General features: G+C 32.6%; 1 protein-coding gene across 6 annotated transcripts in view; it reads right to left on the bottom strand.

The window, feature by feature from the left end:
- LOC138714857 (carboxypeptidase D) overlaps window positions 1-20,146 on the bottom strand; it is a 250,889-nt gene that overhangs the window by 5,791 nt on the left and 224,952 nt on the right. For all 6 annotated transcript variants that reach the window (XM_069847066.1, XM_069847071.1, XM_069847068.1 and 3 more), the window contains 2 exons: window positions 19,556-19,732; window positions 17,918-18,010 (listed from right to left, as the gene is read on the bottom strand). In XM_069847066.1, coding sequence (XP_069703167.1) covers window positions 17,918-18,010; window positions 19,556-19,732 — 270 coding nt within the window. The remainder of the gene's footprint in view (window positions 1-17,917; window positions 18,011-19,555; window positions 19,733-20,146) is intronic.

Here is a 20,146-nt window from a genome sequence, read left to right as displayed (position 1 = left end):
TTTATTTTCATCACATTTAACATTAAAATATATCCAAACAATAAAAGTATCATTGGTACATTTGGGTGGTAACACTGGTTGCAACCGCAGCAAAAGTTTCAACAAAACCGATATCAAAAATGCTGCGGCTGCAACCCTGAGAACCCTGTTCACATGTTGCTACTTTTAAGCTGCGCGCAGCATGGAAAAGTAGCGGGCAGCAGGTTCGGCAGCCGCTACTTTTCGGGTTGCACCATTGTTCACACGTCGCAGTACAAGAGTTGCGCAGTTTTTTGTACTGCGGTGCTGCAAAAGTAGCGACGTGTGACCATATCTTTAAATGAATAGAAAACCTATATTACATTTTGTGATTAAATTTACAGTTAATTAGAAGATTAAGTTGGAAGTTTCAGCAGTCTGACTACATTGCTGCTAACACATTGCTCTTTCTTCTTGTAATACAAATGTAAGAGGTCAACGAATTCAGGCCTGTCTGCTTTAGTGAACTACCTCCCACCTCCCTCTCTAGCTACAATGATGCAGTCTGTTTGCATTGTTCAGTGGCTTGTAATTAGTGGTTTTTAAATTAAATTTACAGGAAAACTGTCCACGCTATTGAAATATGCCAGAGGGATAAATAATTCTTTATTAGATTTTCTATTGATATGGACAAAAATCATGATCCTACTCACAATAGTTACCGAATAGGAGAGTGTTAAACATTTTGAAAAGAACATTTTTTTCTGAGAAAACTATGAACTTTCCACCAATAGGGTATTACAATTTTTTGGTACATACAACATGAGCTATTCACTCCGAAAATCTGCAGGGTTGTTTCACTTTCACCCTATATATATGTAGTGAAGATGATGTTCAATAGTCCACACCTGTGGAGTAACGGTCAGCGCGTCTGGCCGCGAAACCAGGTGGCCCGGGTTCGAATCCCGGTCGGGGCAAGTTACCTGGTTGAGGTTTTTTTCCGGGGTTTTCCCTCAACCCAATACGAGCAAATGCTGGATAACTTTCGGTGCTGGACCCCGGACTCATTTCACCGGCATTATCACCTTCATTTCATTCAGATGCTAAATAACCTAGATGTTGATACAGCGTCGTAAAATAACCCAATAAAAAAAAAAAATAAAAATGATGTTCAACATAGAGCACCATCTAGACACAAAATCTGCATGTGTCTTATTGAATGTGCATTTTCAACTTGCGTCTTTCAATATTCTCCCCAGATTGCATATGTCCATGGGTAGTTGAATCGTGTAAATGCAGCTTGAATCAAACACATGCATGAAGTATGTAATACATATTTATGTTAACAGCAGGTCTTAGGTTGAATGAACCATATCTGATGATATTCCTTTGAGATAGTCGTTGTATTGTTAAAAATTTACTTGTGAAAGTGTAAAACTGTTATTAAATGCAAGATTTATGTATTGTGAATTACATAAAAAGATAATGGCCATGTGCATACACTTTTTATTTTAGAAAAGAATAACTCATGTTTACTTTATTTTAAATTTTTTACCATAAATTCCATGTATCATCAGTCTGTGTACAACTAATTGAAAAGAATATTTGTGTAGGATGTAACATGACTAATTAAATGCAGATACAGGTATATGAAAATTAGATTTTTAGCTTTTACATTAGTCGTGTGCTAACATTAAACATTTCATCTGGCAGCAGGAAATTTAATAATAATAAAATCAACACAGTTTTACAAATTACAACACAAAAAGTCCCTGTCCGAATTATAACTACATTTTAGAAAAGTACGTTCCTTGCCAATAACAGTGAAATTTTGAAATACATTTTATCTCTTGTTATAAGAAAGTTATTATAACTTACTCTTAATAATTTATTTTTTTCTAGTCCTTATGTCATGATATTACATCTTTCAGAAACTACATTATCAATTGCAACTTCACAATACTACTTATCCTTGTAAAATGGTTTTGATAACTATGAAAACTTTCTTACAGTCGTTATATATGTACAATACATAGGCGAGTTAGAAAGTAAATTACAAATTGAAATAGTGACCTACATTTTTTAATGAGGTGCCTGAAGCTAACACCAGTAGATGGCAGTATTGTCGAAGTGCCTAGGAGATCCGTGTGTGCAAGTGGCACAAGCAAAACCAAGGAACAGCAGTTGCACAAGTAGTCATTACATACTCATAAAATAATGGTGCAGGCACTACTCTGTTAATATGTAATATACCATTAAATAATCCTTCTATTTTCTGTCATTTTATGACGTACAGTTCTTTTGAACTTAGCAATTTGAATCCTGGTTTCTGATACCTCTACATTAGTTCTGAGCTTTTTGGTGGTATTAATTTGTGGTCAGTTTAACTATTGCTTTTCAGTAATTTTAAAATATATTTTAGGAGAAGTTAACATTATTTTAATAGCAGTTAATATAAAACCATTAATAAAGGTTAAATGAATCATCAGCAATATGACTAGATTCATCAGCTTTCCACTCTGGACGTCCAAGTTCAAATCCTCGTGTCCAATTAGTGACAAAGACGATCTTTTGGCAGCTTTCATCGGGGCACTTCTTTTGCTTCTCCTCTTCCTTTTTCTAGATCAGTTTTCCCAACGTGATATACGCCTATAGCTGTATTAACCAGGGTTGCTAAATGTTTCAGATTTTAAGGGACAGTCCTAATTAGTATTCAAGAGGAATGCCCCATGTCCCTTGCAATTCAATCATGCGATGCTGATTGTCTCATATTTTAAAACATGCAATTGAGTGATCTAAATAATAAACTAGATATTGATAGCAAATAAATGAGAATTATCAAGAATTTGAGCAATAAAATGTCAATTTTTTTAGATTAACAAATTTCTGTTTAAGTTTACTGATTTTAGGTGTGTTTGTAGAAAGAGGATTTGTCAATTATTATGAAGAGAACATTTTTTGAATGCAAAATATATTCTCTCGATTTGATTATTTAAGTGTTGTTGATTTCAATCAATCTTTCTACATGTTAACCTTAGTTCTTTTTTTCAGTCATCTTAAGAACTCGTGTGAGAAGATGTCTGAAAGTAGCAAATTTTTAATGCTAAATTTTTCTCTAAATATGACTGTATAAAACTAAATGTTCATTAAAACTCTTTAGTGCCGGAATTGAAATACCTCTGTGGTATGTAGCTGACCAGGATATAAATGTTGTAATAACCCATTTTAATGCTTATGTGTGGCTACTAAAGACGACTTCCGGTTTTTTCAACAATATAATTACTGTACTAATTTACAATTCATATTTTGATTTTCAAATTAGTCGGTTATTAAATACAATACATAATGTTAAAATGTTCAATCTTATGTCTTATCAATTTAATATTAACATTTGTTAATACATGTTAAATATAAATAATGTATAAATGTTTTCGTCTTTTACTGCATTTTACGATATTTACATTACACGAAATATAATTAGTTATACAATGTAGACTTATTTATAGCCTAACAATTTTTCCAACAAGTAAAATACGTAAAACTCGTGAGTTATTATTACATATTATTATAACATCAATTTGGTGGTTTACTATAAGAGAAAACAAAAATTCTACTACGTAATTTAGATATCACAGAAGCTAATTGTATCTGATGATGCCGTAAAAGCCGAAATGTTTATACATTATTATTTTATACTTAACATGTAGGCCTATTAACAAATGTTAATATTAAATTGATAAGTCATAAGTTTGAACATTTTAACATTATTTATTGTATTTAATATAGTTACTGTCGACTAAAGTTGACATTAGGAGTCGAAAGGTTAAAAATTAATTACAAATAACTTTGATTTATCTTTCATTCAATGATTTAGGTTATTTACACATCAAGAGATGTTCATATTTCAGTGTCCCTTATTCTGATCTGAGATATGTAGCAACCCTGATTCTGTTTCGAAATAAAGGCAAGTAGTCATGAAATTCTACCATTTTAGACTGCTATCCATTTTTCGGATTTCTGTAGTTATTTTACTGTTGAAATCATTACCAATTGGCTCCAAAAATACAAATATACTGGTTACAAAAATTAATTTAGTCATAATTTAGGTATAATTTATATTAATGTTGTATGTATGTTTTTAATGTTCAGTGCACTAATCATCTTATCATAGGGAAGTTGAAAACGAAAATTGCTGATTACGTACTTCAGAGCTATGTAGCTGTGCATGTTTTATCATCTCCATCTTTGTGGCAGCATGCTGGTTGTGTAAATTGGAAATGATGATCAGTGATTCAAACATAAGAATTGACTGAAGGTTCACAACAAAAATAAGCAAATGCTTAATGTTATGCTGATAAAGAAAAATAATACATTACACAGTTCTAGCTTATATGGATTAAAAATACATAACGTATTTTAATGCATTTGGAACATGTACGAACATTCTTTCACTAGTACTTCTCTGTGGTAATTCACTGATGGTGATTTTTGAAGTCTTGAATAATCAGTAGGGTAAAGTTGCCTAATTCCGTGATACTCCTAATTCTGTGATACACTTTTTTCACTAAACATCTTGGGATTGGGTACCTTGCTGTTCAGTTCACCAGTGTCTCAAAAGTAGACAAAAGATGTCTGACGCTATGGTCGAAGGGCAAAGCTTTGACTGATGTTAAGTTTTAAAAAAGCATCACGGGATTAGGAGTATCACAGAAATAGGCAACTTTACCCTAGTCAGTCTTTGATAGTTGTAACATTGTGAATAATATATAATTGAATTTTCCTGTTGCTCAAATTGGTTGAGAGCCTCTGTTCTAGGTTGAAATCCTCTGAAAAATGCTAAATTAATATGCCTGAGTTATGTTGCATAAGTTGTTTATAATTCTCCGAACTTAATGCAGGAATTATAAGCACATTCATTGTCAACAAAACTTTGTTTATGAAGGAATTACACCCATTTTGTTGCTTAGATCCACGATATAGAGTTAATTAAAGGTCAGGATATGTTTGAAATGGCAGAAACGTTATTAAAAATCTGGTTTATGAAACAAGTAGTATAAAATTAAAATATGACCTAAATTTTTCAACAAGATTATGGAATAAAAACAGATTACAAGGTCCACACTTCAAACTGTATTAATTTGAATCTTAGCAGAGCATTGTAAAGTTTGTAATATCATTGAATAAGAATAATTTGCGCTTGCAGAGATAAAATAGTATATTACTTACAAGGAACTAACTGTAAGTGAGACTTATCTGGTCGAGAATGCAGTTTGGGAAACTGAGGCCCATTGCCTCGGTTTTCAAGCATTCGAGATCAGATAAGTCACAGTTTGCAGTTTGTGAATAACTTTTTGCAATACTTGAAAAAATGTAAAAATAATAATAAATCAAAATTGTATTTCTAAAGTTTGCAATAGATTCATTAAATTCAAGTAACACACGACTTGGTTCCTATGTTACTTGTTTATGTATCGGAATTTAATGTTTGAATGTTTAATAGTTATGAAACAGTAAAATTTGACTAAAATATTATAAAAATGAGTGAGATTGGTATTGAAGAAGTTTCGGGTCTAGCACGTGCATCACATTTACCAGAAAAATCAAAGGAAAGGTTTGAAGAAGCTCACAGTGTTCTTCGAAAGTGGTGTTTAGATGAAAACGTTAATATTCATGTTGGCATATTTTCTTGAGAAATCTAAAAAATATGTATCTCCAGCAAATTTATGGTGTGATTATTCAATTTTACGATCAACTATCTCTTTAAATTGAGTCGGTTCTTGATGTTAACATGTCAAATTGCACATTTCACATTACAATCAATAAGTAATCAATGCATTTGTAAATTTTGATAAAGATCCATTAATTCAAGGTTTGGTTGTTAGGTTACTATTCTGTTGAGTGCTACATCATTTCCAATTCGTACTGTAAGTATTTCAGACCTGTTCAAGAATTGTTGCCATGGCAATTAAGAAATGAATTGTAAATTTTACTTTCACTGCCAAATACATGTTAAAAATAATTAACTTACATATTATCAAGTATTGCATTGGAAACCAGTATTATGCCATTGTAAATGGAGCGGTGTTTTTGTGTGTAGATCTTACTTTTAATAAAGTTTTAGGTATGTGAAGTTTCCTGACGTTTGAATAACTCTATATAATGACTTTAAAATGCATTTTACTTTCCTCCGTCTCTTGAGGTAATTAAAGTGTACTGCAAACTGGAGGAGTGGGAGGAATTAATGAAAATAATGATCAATTTTAGGATAATTTTTAGTTTTTAATACTGGTCAGGTGGCAGTATTATAAATAACATTTACTACTAGGTTCAGGTACACAAAACGGAAGTCTAGACACTACCTGTACTCTCTTTCCAGTTACAATTGATTACTGTACAACAGCAGCACACTGTACTCCTCTAAATGGCAAGAGTTGAAGGTCTGTTCCGTTCTACATTTCATTTACTTAACTTTGAACAATAAGTAGTTAGAAAATAAATGTTGTACTACATAATTTATTATTTAATACACCTTTGTTTCCAACCTGGCACATTATATTCAGTACCAAGGTGATAAAAATAATCTTGCCCTTTTTTCTTTTCCTCTCATCTTAGAAATAGGATACAACCAGGAATGAGGTACATTAGCCCTATGCACTTCACCCCCATAGGATGCATTAACCTCTTGAAATTAGAAATGACGGAGTTCATTAAACAGCCCCGAAATTTTAAAGAGTTTCATAAGTTGCCTCTGAAGCTATCAGTGACCTAACTCAATGGTATCAACTTGTTTCTATACATGTGCAGGTAACTTTCACTCACATAGGACTTTTGGATTGTCACGGGCACTGATTCAGTTACAATTTGACAATTGTAATTTTTTTCAGATGAAAATATCTGGTGTACATAGAGAACACATCAAAACCCAGGGGTTCGATTTCTAATACATTCGTTTTTATAGGGACTGTAGGAGAAGTGCAACATATTTAGTTTGTGGTAAGGAGTATGCATTGAGTAAACTGCGCACTGACTTCTAAGTGGCTGTTAAGGCTTTAACCATACAATGGCATCTGAAAGGTGTGGATACATGGCTTTTAGGTATATAAATTATACCAAATAAAGATATTAATTTTCGGCCTTGGTAGCGTAGTTGGTATAGTGCTAGCCTTCTATGCTCTAGGTTGTGAGTTCGATCCTGACCCAGGTTGATGGCATTTAAGTGTGTTTAAATGCGACAGGCTCATGTCTGTAGATTTACTGGCATGTAAACGAACTCCTGAGGGACAAAATTCCGGCACACCAGCGACACTGATATAACTTCTGCAGTTGTGAGCGTCATCAAATAAACCATAATTTAAAATTAAGTTTTTTAAAAAGATATTAATTTCTAGTGCATATAAATTCACCCCCCTAATTACTGTTCTTTCATTTTTTTATGTCTATAGCTTGAATTAATGAGCGTTTAATATTGTGATTTCTAGCAATGTAAGAATACTTACATGTTGTAATTAATAATTTATTTATTTGTGAGAATGATTAGCTATATTGTCCAAAGAGTTCAATATATATTGAACTACGGGTAACTTTCAGTGTGACACTGTGGTGCTGCCACTGTACAACATATTTGCTTAACTTATAGTCTGCGTACACTTGGTTGTGACTCAACCTTATAAGCACGAGGCAGTTTGTAGTGGCATGATACCACCATTGAGTTGTATCCAACTGATCTAACTTGTAGGTAGTTACTTTTAAAAATAAACATAGAACAGTGAAATTCAGAACTCAGACTGAGTACTTTTCTTTTCAATATTCTTGCTACTAATTATTTGGATATTTACTGGCATTTGAAATTATTAAAGTTGGAAGAAAATCTTTTTATCTGTATCCATAGTTATATCTTCATTTCTTTCACTATTCTGTCCAATCATTTATTATATTCGTAATAATATTTCTCTGTGTAGTACCTCTACAATTATATAAGAAGAGTATTTTATCGTTGTTTCTTACAACCTCGTAATATTAGTCTGATAATTATTATCTTCAATTTTGTATTAATACGACATCTTTATGATTAGCTAAAATTTCATTCTTGGTCCCATGAAAATTAACAAAGTAACATTGTGGGTGACTTGCAGAGGAAGCTGGGAAAACAGTAGTTCTTTTCAAATTTTTATATATTTCAGAAAACTTCACAAGCTCTTTTTATAACAGAAAATTTATATTATGGCAAGCAGTAAAATACACCTTGTTACTACTAATGCTATATAATGTACCAGGTTTTAAAATTTACTTATTATCTGTCTGAGTAAAAGAATATGTTCTTGATGGACTTAGACAAGATATCTTTTAATCAACTTTGCAGATTGTTTTTTGTACATCATTGAAAGTACAATCATTGCCTTATGTTGTCACTGTATTCAGCGACTAATGTGTGTATTTCTGCTTGCATACTTAAGGCCAGAAATGGCTGAAAGAGAATTATTATTCACAATAATACAGAGGATTGTTTCCGATCTCTGGAAACGACTTTGAATGACGTCATATGTGTCAGGAGTCACACAACAGCTGAACTGTGACGAGAGGTAACAGCCCAGAAGTGAGTGATCTCATAGTCAGAGTGCACAGTGTCTCACAGCAGCAATTCCCAAGAAAATCGAGCGTTATTGGGAGGGGTACATTACGACCCTTTTCAATGCCAAGTACAGTTACGTGAAAATCATAGGAGCTTACAGAAAACGTGGTTTCGTTATTTCCAAGAAAGGCATCTTCTATGTACTTAATAAGACTGGCAAAGCTCGGATGAGATTAATTTCAGAGGGGAAAAAGCAAGCAAATCCACCCCCCTCTACCACAAGCTCTGAGATGATACAAATAATTTGTATTAATTATTAATCCCATCCGAGCTTTACCAGTCGTATTAAATACATTTTCTTGGAAATAACGAAACCACTTTTTTTTTTTTTGCAGGCTTCTATTATTTTCACTTAACTATACTTGGCATCGGAAAGGCTTTTTTTTCTTGGGAATTGCTGCTGTGAGACACCATGCACTCTGACTATGAAATCACTCACTATTGGTTGATTTCTGACACACATGATGTCATTCAAAAATCGTTTCCAGAGATCAGATCGGAAACAACCCTCCATATAATGACTAATGAGGCCGATATTTCAGTTTCTGATTATGTATTTATTTATTTGCTGGTTATAAAGTCTGGAAGGTAAAAATAGGATGTAATTTTGATTATGAAATTCTGTATTTGATTGCAGATATAGTAAAAAATATATTAAAGACTTTCCAAAAAAGAAGTCTATAAACAGAATTTAGGAGAAGAATATGTACCTACAAACTTAAATGATGTTTTAGAGTAGGTCTACAGATTAAATTAGACCTAGGCTACTTGAAATCAGGTTCATAATGCCTTCATTTAAACACCGTGTATTAAAACATAAATTTTAGTGCTTTAATGTACAATAATCTGTCTGCAAAGTCATTCTCTTCTAAATAATAAATATCCTATTAATAAATATATAACCTTTCACATTAAGTAAAACCATTCTTTTTCATTACAAAAATAGGAAATTAATACTGATGTGTTTATATCTCCATCATTAAGCCTACAATATGTTCTGTGTACACTTATATTTACAATAATTTAACATACAGTTTCACGCGGGAGGTTATGGAGGTTATCAATAATATATAATTATGTTCATGGATTTTATAAAAACATAGTCTTGAATGATGCATGGTAGAACATGACTTTAAAAGCAATGTACGCATCACACTAAAGCTGCTACAATACTATATAAACAGTTTCACAAATTGGTGTTTCATCAAATGAAGGGATACTCATTCATTTGGCTCCACTAAATGAGTGCAGTTTGATATACTAACTGGCATTTTTTTTTTATCTGGAGGTCATTTTAGCTCACAAGCTACAAAGCTTATATATATTCTGCTAATTGAAATATTAAAATATTTAATTTCAGCGTTGTTTAAAATAACACAATGTATGCCACAATTTTTCCCTTTTTAGATATAAGTACTGCTTAATGTTAAGAAGTAAATGATAGTAAATATTCTCTATTGAAATTATTGAATAGGTATATAACTTTAGGCATTTGGTTTTAAATTATATTATAACTTCAGAAAGGTTAGCATTTGCTCCTCTTAATATACCTATTTTAATCTAACATTTTATATTTAAATACCCATAATGCTTTTAGTTTCATTGTCATTAAATAAACTACAACTCTCGTAAGTACATATTGCAGTAATTAGGTAATGTGCAAATACTATAAAATATTCATAACATGCTTAAGCAGATTAATCTCATCAACAAAGATAATGGAACAAATGTACATCAGTCCATGATTAATTCTGTTTGCAATAATGAGAGTATGCTTTTGTTGTTTGTAATAAAATTGTGCATTTGAACAGAAAGGAATAGAGATTATTAGATTGCCTGACAGTGCCACAGTGGCACTGTGAAATTGTGTCAGTATAATATTATATACCATTTATCACCCTGATTTTGTAACAATATGAAGTTCTTGATATACAAACTATCTTCTCTCTGAAGATTCTCTATTGAGGTAATAGAGGGATATTTGAAAATGTAGGTAAATCTTCTGTTTTATGTTACACTCCCCTACGTTATTTTATGCAGCAAAGTGGTAGAGGGGGAAAAAGAAATGATGGTATTCCTTGTTTTTAATTTCAGAAAAATATGTACAAAATTGTATATAATAATTTATATATTTTGCTACTTTTTTACTTTGAAATTGTAAAGTGACATCAAAAACTTTTTTCTTGCATTTTTAACTATGTCCTGATTATACCTATGCAGTTTAAAATACAGTATTACCATGGCAACTAAAACTTACCATTAAGCAAAGCCTGCATGGTATAGTCAAAAAAACAAGGTATAATAAAAATGTAAGAAAAAAGTTTTTATGTCACTATAGAAATAAATTCCATTATCTCAGGTCATTAACTTTTTATTTTTTAGCTGTCGCTGTAATAAATCTTAAGACATCCCAGTTAATACGACACAAATGTCCGAATTTCAAATTGACAAGTTCAGTATTTTTGTGAATAGCTGAATTTTGTTTTAACTTGTGATTCAAAACCGATAGAAAAACTGCTCTTTGCAATTAGACGCTGTGATCAAAATCGTCTTTTGTTAATGCAAACTGTGATTCAAATCACATTTTGTGATTAAAAATAAAGTGATTAAAGTCACACTCTGTAATTGACGACTCAGTGAAATCACTTTAGTAACTGTGAGACAGAAATAGACATAAAAATAGTATTTCTGTATAAACTATGGTTTAATAAAATGCTCAATTTTGGGAATAAAATATATCATTTTTAATTAATCTTGTCAACACTGACCGGGAAGTGAAAGAGAAACATTAAAAAAAAATTCACTCATTTTATGGTCCACCAGTTGAGTAACCCTGTGCTATAAGGTTTATTTATAATAGGCACAAGATTTAGAATTGTGACATGCTGTGAGATTTATATATAACAACATACGCATATGATCTAAAGATAAGGAAGTATTTACCCTATATAAAAAAAACCTTGTAACTATGCAATATTGGTCAGAAAAACAAGTAATTATGTTTAAAATACGAGTGCCAAGTCTGTTTTTAAATTATTTTTTACTTTAGGGAAGGTTTCAGCTGCAGCCATTTTATTGCTGAATTCATGATGATGAATAAAAATATGTCTCTTAAATTTTGTTCAAAGCCAGTCAAACATTTATGAAACATGATTACTTGAATGTGTGCTACACTTTAAATTTTATCATTTTATTATTCAGCAGGTCTTTTTAAATTATATAAGCACTGCAGTATTACGAAGTGTTACCTAATGCTTGTTACATTGTGAAGTATTAAACAACTCGTCAAATTCGAAGCTTCTTCTCAGAACAGTTCATAAAAGATCGTCAAAATTATAAGCTAATGTACCTTTATGCCAGATGTGGCCCTTGACTTATTTACTTTCCAAAAATATTTTGATAATTCTTCCATTAGGTTGAATTCAGCTTATGAAATAATTTGTTAAAGACTAGTTTGCCTGCATTTGTTTACCTTTCCTTCTGGTCAGTTGTCATATCGTACAAGAATTTTCACTGTCACAAACGTACACCTCTTATATTGCAAAATCGAGCAATGTGGAAATTTTCATGGTCATATGCGCTTGTGTGTGTGTGTATATATATAGTCGTGGGTTTTATAAGTCAATGCTTTGTGACAATTTTCATTCAATCTATAGATGCTATATATGGCCACAAATATTTATGTCCCTCAACTCTAAGTCTGCGAATGGCAAATGGTTTGGCATAGGAAAGTTCTAAGACAGATCAACCAAAATGTATGGATTTCTGCCATCATTTTTAATTCTATGAAAAAAATTGGTTCATGTGTAAGAAGTATCGGGAATAAAGTTCCTAGTTTTGATCTTTCTCGTATCTATAATATGGTTAGCTTAATGCATTCGATTTTGCTGAGAATATAAATTTGTCTATCTATTAAGTTATTTACACGTTCTGAAATGTTTAATTTAACGTACATACGTCACCAAACATCGTAAGATGAAGATTACATTTAATTTAATAATTTTTTAAGGTATATATTCAATATTTTATCTTTTAGAATTTCTGTTTGAGGGAGATCCCTCTCATTGCACAATCTTGGGGTTAAATTCCTAGCAGATACTTTCAGATTTGTGGTGTAGAAGCTAGGTATTAGCAACTGCTTCAGAGTACTTCTGTTATCTTGTTATTATTCTACTGTTCTTTCATAATAACCCTATTATCAGTTCATTCTCACAGAATAACTTCTTGCAAAATAAACAATTTGAGAGCATCTGATATTGTTAGATTACATTAAACTCTGAACTGAACTACACTTCAGAGAAATTTGATTCTGATTAAATTTCTTAATAACTGAGGAGATACACAACATTTCAGGTTGAAAGTAATATTCGAGCCTTTGTGCTGATCACATGTGAAATATGATGATATTTTACTTTCAAGATTTAGTCCTTCATGCAAAATATTTTTATAAATGGCCCATCTGGCATAGAGTCGCATTTTTCTGCCATATAGCCAGATCACATATTTATTTTCAGTGTTCTGTGATTTGCATTTTACACTGCTCACATCTTTCACTGCATGCCACCTATTTTATATCACATTTATATATATATTTTTAGTTGTAATTTTTCTTTACATGAGTCTAGGCGAGAATGAGTTTTTCTTTTATTTCTAATCTCGATTTCTCTGCTGTTCAATAAAGGGAATGAATGTGATATTAAAACAAATTAGGCATGGGTCAGCTTGTTAGACTGTTACTTTTGAGGATGCGTATTCTAGTGGAGGGAAGAATGTTGGATATTACTGGACAAACTAAGAAAGTGATGCATCAATTCACTGAAACAAATATATCGCACTTGAACAGTTATATTTTTAAGCAAATGTAAAAATATGTTTCCAATGTGATAAATAGATATTCAAGTCATATACGAAACACATTACATAATATTTTTTATTATATGTTAATGAAATAACAGCATCTTAAACATTATACATTCGAAAGAAATTAGTTATTTGAAGTAATCGACAGATATTATAACTTGTTTATATTGTTTAGAGTAAGGTAGGATAGCAAAGAAAATCAAACCTGTTTTGTAAGATACTATAAATATAATTTCAAATAATTGTATTTATGTACGAACTACTTAAATTATTTTTTGTTTTTATATATTTAGACATATACTAGTATTTTTTAATATAAAATCCGTTATTGAAAACGAAATTCGATTACAATTTGATTTTTATAAAAACCATTTTTAAAAAATCTAACTCAAAACAATGTTGAAGAAAATAACAGATCATATGACTTTATCAAGGATGTGGGTGCAATGTGCTCGCTGTGGAATTGCTGTCGGTTCATAGAGTATGGTAATAATAGTTGTGCGCTGTATGTCGGCTAAAAACAGTAACATTAAATTTTACAGAAACAATAGTTATTTATGGTACTTGTGAGGTAAGTGCATCTTTATTGCACGAGTGGAAAGAATTAAGCACGAGGCGTCAGCTGAGTGCTTAAATTACACGAGTGCAATAAAGATCACGCTCACAAGTACCATACGTAATTTTATCCATGACCATAACGAAAAATTATGTTTTATAAAAGAAAATATGTTGAAAATAAGTCCTCATGTAATCACATACCATGGCATGGATTTTATAATCAATACGTGTACTAGGTAGGTCATGATGTAGGAGGCCATGATTAGTAAAGAATGGTATATAAGGCGTTGGATAAATAACAAATTATAATTAATTATTTAATTTGAATATATATATTTTTTCATTTTAAACGTGTCTTTCGTCTTTTTGAAGTTTCAGGGATTATTTAGAAGTGTTCACGGGACTATTGTGATTAAAATAATTTCACATTTTACTTCTGTAAACTTAAGAGGAATATTAAAACTTAATAATTAATCATCGTGTCTGTTTAGCTCAGTTGGCTAACGCGTGTTGCTTTAAAATCCTATAAACCCAACTTCGCAGGTTCAAGTTTCCTCGCATCCCAAAAGGTAAATTATTACAAAATTTGAAAAAGATGCACATTAGATATGGATGTAATGTACAAATTACGACGTAGCAGATAGAGAAAAGAGAAGGAGATTGAGTGTATGTATATTTAAGAAATGGTAATGAAGAAGTAGAGGTAGTGACATCTAGTAACTAATATATTAACTTCTTGAGTAATAGTTCAATGGAAAAGTATACATGTGTACCTGGGTACTAGGAAAATACTAATGAACTGTGAGATAAAGTTCAAACTGTGAGGTAAAGTCTTTATCTCACTAGTGGAATAAAGTAATGTTGAATAAAAGCCTACTTTACAAACGCAAAAGTATTTAGTAAAGGCATGTTTTTCGTTATGGTCGTGGATAAACAAATTTAGCAGTTACGCAGCAACACAGAAACTGACCATTGGAACATAATAGTGATGTCTAAAAATATATGTTGTATTTATATTTGCATACATATATTTATATTAGGGACGAAGGCAATAGTTTTTTTTTCTTTGCTATAACGTCTGTTCAATATTCTATTAAATGAATAGTGTACATCTTCTCTTTCTAGAGTGTGAAAGTATCTGAGGTATATCGCAGATTGTTTACTGTGCCACGATTAAGAAAGTGGACACTTCAGCTTGTTTGCATACTATATATTAAGTACCTTCGTGACATGTACGGGTATATGTTTACTTTTTACATAAATATTATTTAAAAAAATGATGTACCAGACAATTCGAAACACAGAATAAAATTCAATGAACTCAGAGAGATTTGGTGTGATGAGAAAGACAGATAGAAACAAAGATGAGGTAACAAGTTACTTTTGTACCAAAATTTATGTATTGCAACAAAACATGGACTCTTCAAAAAAAGAGAATTCATAAAACACATAGTATATCTCAATTAAATTTTTAACACGAGTTAAAAAGTATACTGTTTAAAAGCCCACATTAGGGATTACTTTACAAAAGACTATAATATTCTAGATGTTTTATTGCATGAAAGAAAATAGTCTTGTAAGTTTCATGATCAAATAATGCAAAATACAGTGCATACAGAAACAAACTCTAAAATATAAAGATTTTAAAGAATAAGACACAGAGGGAAATATAATTGAAAGGGGCGGGGAAGAAGCATTATTAGATTTAAGTGGACAGCAGAGAATTCAAGATGTAGATAAAATATGATTTGATGGGTATAACAGCCTTCTAACTTCTTATAAACACAATTTACACAAGTCTACAGTAGTACTAAAATATGGAAAGAGATGCTTATCTCTACTGTGATCATGAGTGAGTGCGTAACTGACTGTATAGTTTTTATTTCATAGCAAAATCACATAGATGCGAATACTCATTCCATCAGTGCTGTTAATGAACACGTGTTACGATACTGTCGATCAGTGGCGGTTCGTCACATCAAGTGAGTGAAGTGCTCTTAATCCATGCGAACTCTTCTGTCCAGTTGTATTCTACATCAATATTTTTATTCTGTCCAGTTGTATTCCACATCATTATTTTAAGTGCAACTAAAACTTATTTCAGAACACATCTGATTCAATTTACTCCATTACATTAAATATTATTACATTTAGCTCACAACTTCTGCATAACATTACTTTGCAGCTTTTCTTTTGTCACTATGCACAATCTCACAATCTTTACGTTTGGATTTGTTCAGTAATGGTTCAGCTCAATATGCTTTTTAGCGGATCAGTGAAACATCTTGCTGGCATTGATACACTAAAGTTAACACATGTTGTAATTTTTTTCTTTCTGTTATGAAATATGACAGCAAAAAACATTTTTTGCACGATCGTATTTTTTGTTGTATTGTTGTTAGGCCTGGAAAGTTAGAATTCCCACACAGAAACTTGTTGCTAGGGAAACCATTCTTCATAACATAAAACTATACTGAAATAGACCCATTACAGCGCATTTATTGTTACTTAGTTACCATTACATTGCAGTTTTGCAAAGGCTTTGGAATAATATTGCTCTAAATTTTCAGTGCAAAATATATTGTATTTGCAATTTTAAAAATATGGAGTGCAAAAAATATTGTACAATACACGTTTGTGAAGTGCATTTAAAATCTCGGAATTTGAAAAACTCGCTCTTCTCGTTTTTCTAACTTTTCCTCGATTTTGTAAAAAGCAATTCCCAACCTTGTATCATAATATACTATTGCATATTCCGATTTCTTGTCTTTCAGGTATCGGTACATTAGAAGTTGGGTGGTATCCACTGGTTTTGAGTAAAATAATCGTTTTTGATTTTACAGAGATTTGTATTTTTCGAATGGGGTTAAGTACCAATATTGTAGTGAAGGGAGGGGGAAGTCGCAAACAAATGTTTTTCCCAAAAGTGGGTCGTGCCTTCAAAAGTTTGGAAATCTCTGCACTACACTAGAGTATCGAATATGACTAATTCATAACAATTATGCTATAATTTTCCACTTAATGTTTTAGATTTTACAGGGATTTGTATTTTTCGAATGGGGTTAAGTACCAGTGTTGTAGTGAAGGGAGGGGGGGGAGTCTCAAACAAATGTCTCGCCCAAAAGTGGATCGTGCCTTCAAAAAGTTTGGAAATCTCTGCACTACACTAGAGTATCGAATATGACTAATTCATAATAATTATGCTATAATTTTCCACTTAGTTCCTACTTAGCATGTCACCCACTTGCTAAGGACAAGAACCACCACTGCTCTGATACAGCACAATACATCAACGTTTGGTGTTCAGTTGGTACCCTGAGTGCTACAAAAGCATTAAGCCATAAAACCAGTCAGCCGAATAAAAATACCTGTTACTCATAACAAAACCTTACATGACACGAACAGAACAGTGGAGTACAGGACCTGCAGTAACGAGCTCACTTCTGTTGCTCCACTCCTCATGGAGTTGCGCCAATCCTCCAGAGTATCGTGTGCGACTCGTATGTGCAAGGCATCGTCATTTGAGTTATGATAAGCGAAATCTGTCACTTCTTGATGGTGGCCGGGGCTGTAGTACGGATATGGTTCTACTGGCAGCTGTTGCTGCTGCTGCATTCTTGGAAGGTCTTGGCCCTTCGAGTCGTCCTCTACCAACGCTATCTCTCCTCCACCTTCATCATCACTGTGTCCTATTTCCCCCCTGTCTCCACCACTACTTACACTACTGCTAACTAACCCTATCCCATCACCACTGCCACCTGCCACAATGGTACTACTGACACCACTACCACCATTACTACTACCACCATCATTAGAGGAGGGTTCTACACTTTCTCTCCAAAGAGGTTGAGCTGGAGGCCTCAGACGCCGTCGGTACCAAGTTTGGTTCTTCACCTTAAGGGCTTGACCTACCTTGGCAGGATGAAGGGTCACATTGAGGAGAGTGGGATGTTGTTCTACAACCATGAAGTCCAGTTCACGTGGTAGATAGCCATCAGCATATACCTGTAATGACGTACTGAGTGTGAACAATCCAAGGTTTGTGTATTCAAGACAGCAGAGGACAAAGAATTGTGTTTTCAAAACACAGGAAATAAGTTCAGGCCTAAATCTGATATTTTAACGTGAAACATTTATGCTCGAATGTCTAATTATTGAAATGTTACAAAAATGTCAACATCTGGCGTCAGTTGCTTAGCAACGATAATGAGTTATGTTACATTTTTCTGACATGGAAAAAGTAAAAGAAATTCATTGCATGGTAAAACAAATTCAAATGCTAAATAAAAAAGTGGTCTTCCAATAGATCCCGGCTCACTGTGGACTGAACGGTAACGAGAAAGCAGATATATCAGCAAAAAAGGAACTAAAATCAACTTAAAAACAAATTTCAAGTTCCCATATGAATCAATAAAACGAGTCATAAAAAGAATAAGTAACAGCGAACAGGCAAAACATCAAAATTCAAAATGGAAAGAACCATTTAAAGGTCCAAAACTAATTCCTGATCTACCTCGAAAATCTGCCGTGGCCATATTTAGATTGATTACTGGTCATGGTTGCCTTAGTAAACACCTCCATCGTATTGGAGTACTGAATTCACCTAAATGCTTACTGTGCACCAGAGAAGAGGACATGGAGATGGAGCACCTGGCTAATTGTGAAACTCTTAGGACATTTGTGGACCTTCCATCAAAATATTGGGAAGCAAGAAGGATGATGACTTCATTGTTAAATTCAGAGCATTACACACACACGCGCACGCACGCGCACACACACACACACACACACACACACACACACATTTTTCTGACATCAGTTGCTTAGCAATGGCAATGAGTTATGGCACTAGTCTGATGTCACTTTCTTCAGATAAAATACAATAATTCTATTGTAAATACTTGTATAGATATAGGGTATATTGGTTGATAGAAGTGATCATTATGAACAATTTTCGTTGTTTGTCCTGAAGCATGAAGTCATGAAATGCAACACATTCCTCACTAAGAAATCATTTCACAATAAACACTGATTTTATTGTCTTTATATTTAACTTTTCTCATCAGTCCACAGTGAGTTCATATGGAAAGAACAATCTTTTAACATTTGCATTTGTCTGAGGTCTACTCAGCCTCTAACAGAAATGAGTATACCATTAAATGCCGTTTATCTCTAAAGGTGAAAACCTTAACCTCTCTTCACCTTCTGGATCGATTTGGCATGTCATGAGATTGACTTTACTTTACTTTACCAGAGATATAAATAATGAACCCTTTGAAAAAGTGGAAAAATCCAATTACCTTGGAGCAACAGTAACAAATATAAATGACACTCGAAAAGAAATTAAACGCAGAATAAATATAGGAAATGCCTGTTATTATTCGGTTGAGAAGCTTTTACCATTCAGTCTGCTCTCAAGAAAGCTTGAAGTTAGAATTTATAAAACAGTTATATTACCAGTTGGTCTGTATGGTTGTGAAACTTGGACTCCCGCAGTCTACACAAACATGAATGTTATTGTAAGGCCTTTGCATGTTATTGCATACTTACCTCTAACTTGTAGATCCCAGGTAATAAAATCCTCCAGAATTCTCCATACTTTGTTGTTTGGAATCCGACGTCACGTGATTTCACCTTCAGTGAAGCCTTTTCTACAGGATTACCATTTTCATCCATAACAAATCCATGGACACCCCTGTGGGCTTCTGCCAGGAATTTAACAAGCGACTGAAATGTGAATATTGTATATAAATATCTTTAAATTCTAATATGTTCTTGCACTGTTTACACAATATGACTGTTTAATGTTGTGAATACTTATAGTTTCCATATGGATTAATGTACCGAGATGTTCGTTTGTAGACATTTAAACACTTGAAGGGACAAGCGAAATGGTAGCCTATAAAGTATTAACCCTGCATTACTCAGGTGGGGTGTGGTAAACCCCGGTGCGTATATTTCAACGAAAATCTAAGAGATGGAGCTAGTGTGTACTCTGTGCATCTGTATACCTTTCAATCACATCCAGAAGAGTTCACTTAAGAAATTGTTTAAGTGAACTAAGAATAGTATATTTAATTGCGTTTATCTGATTTCTGAAACTTGCGGAAAAATATATTAGTTATTTAAAATGGGGTTTGT

Source organism: Periplaneta americana, chromosome 15 (assembly GCF_040183065.1).
Source record: "Periplaneta americana isolate PAMFEO1 chromosome 15, P.americana_PAMFEO1_priV1, whole genome shotgun sequence".
Classification (NCBI taxonomy): Eukaryota; Metazoa; Arthropoda; class Insecta; order Blattodea; family Blattidae; genus Periplaneta; species Periplaneta americana.
This window is presented reverse-complemented; position numbering and strand designations above follow the sequence as displayed.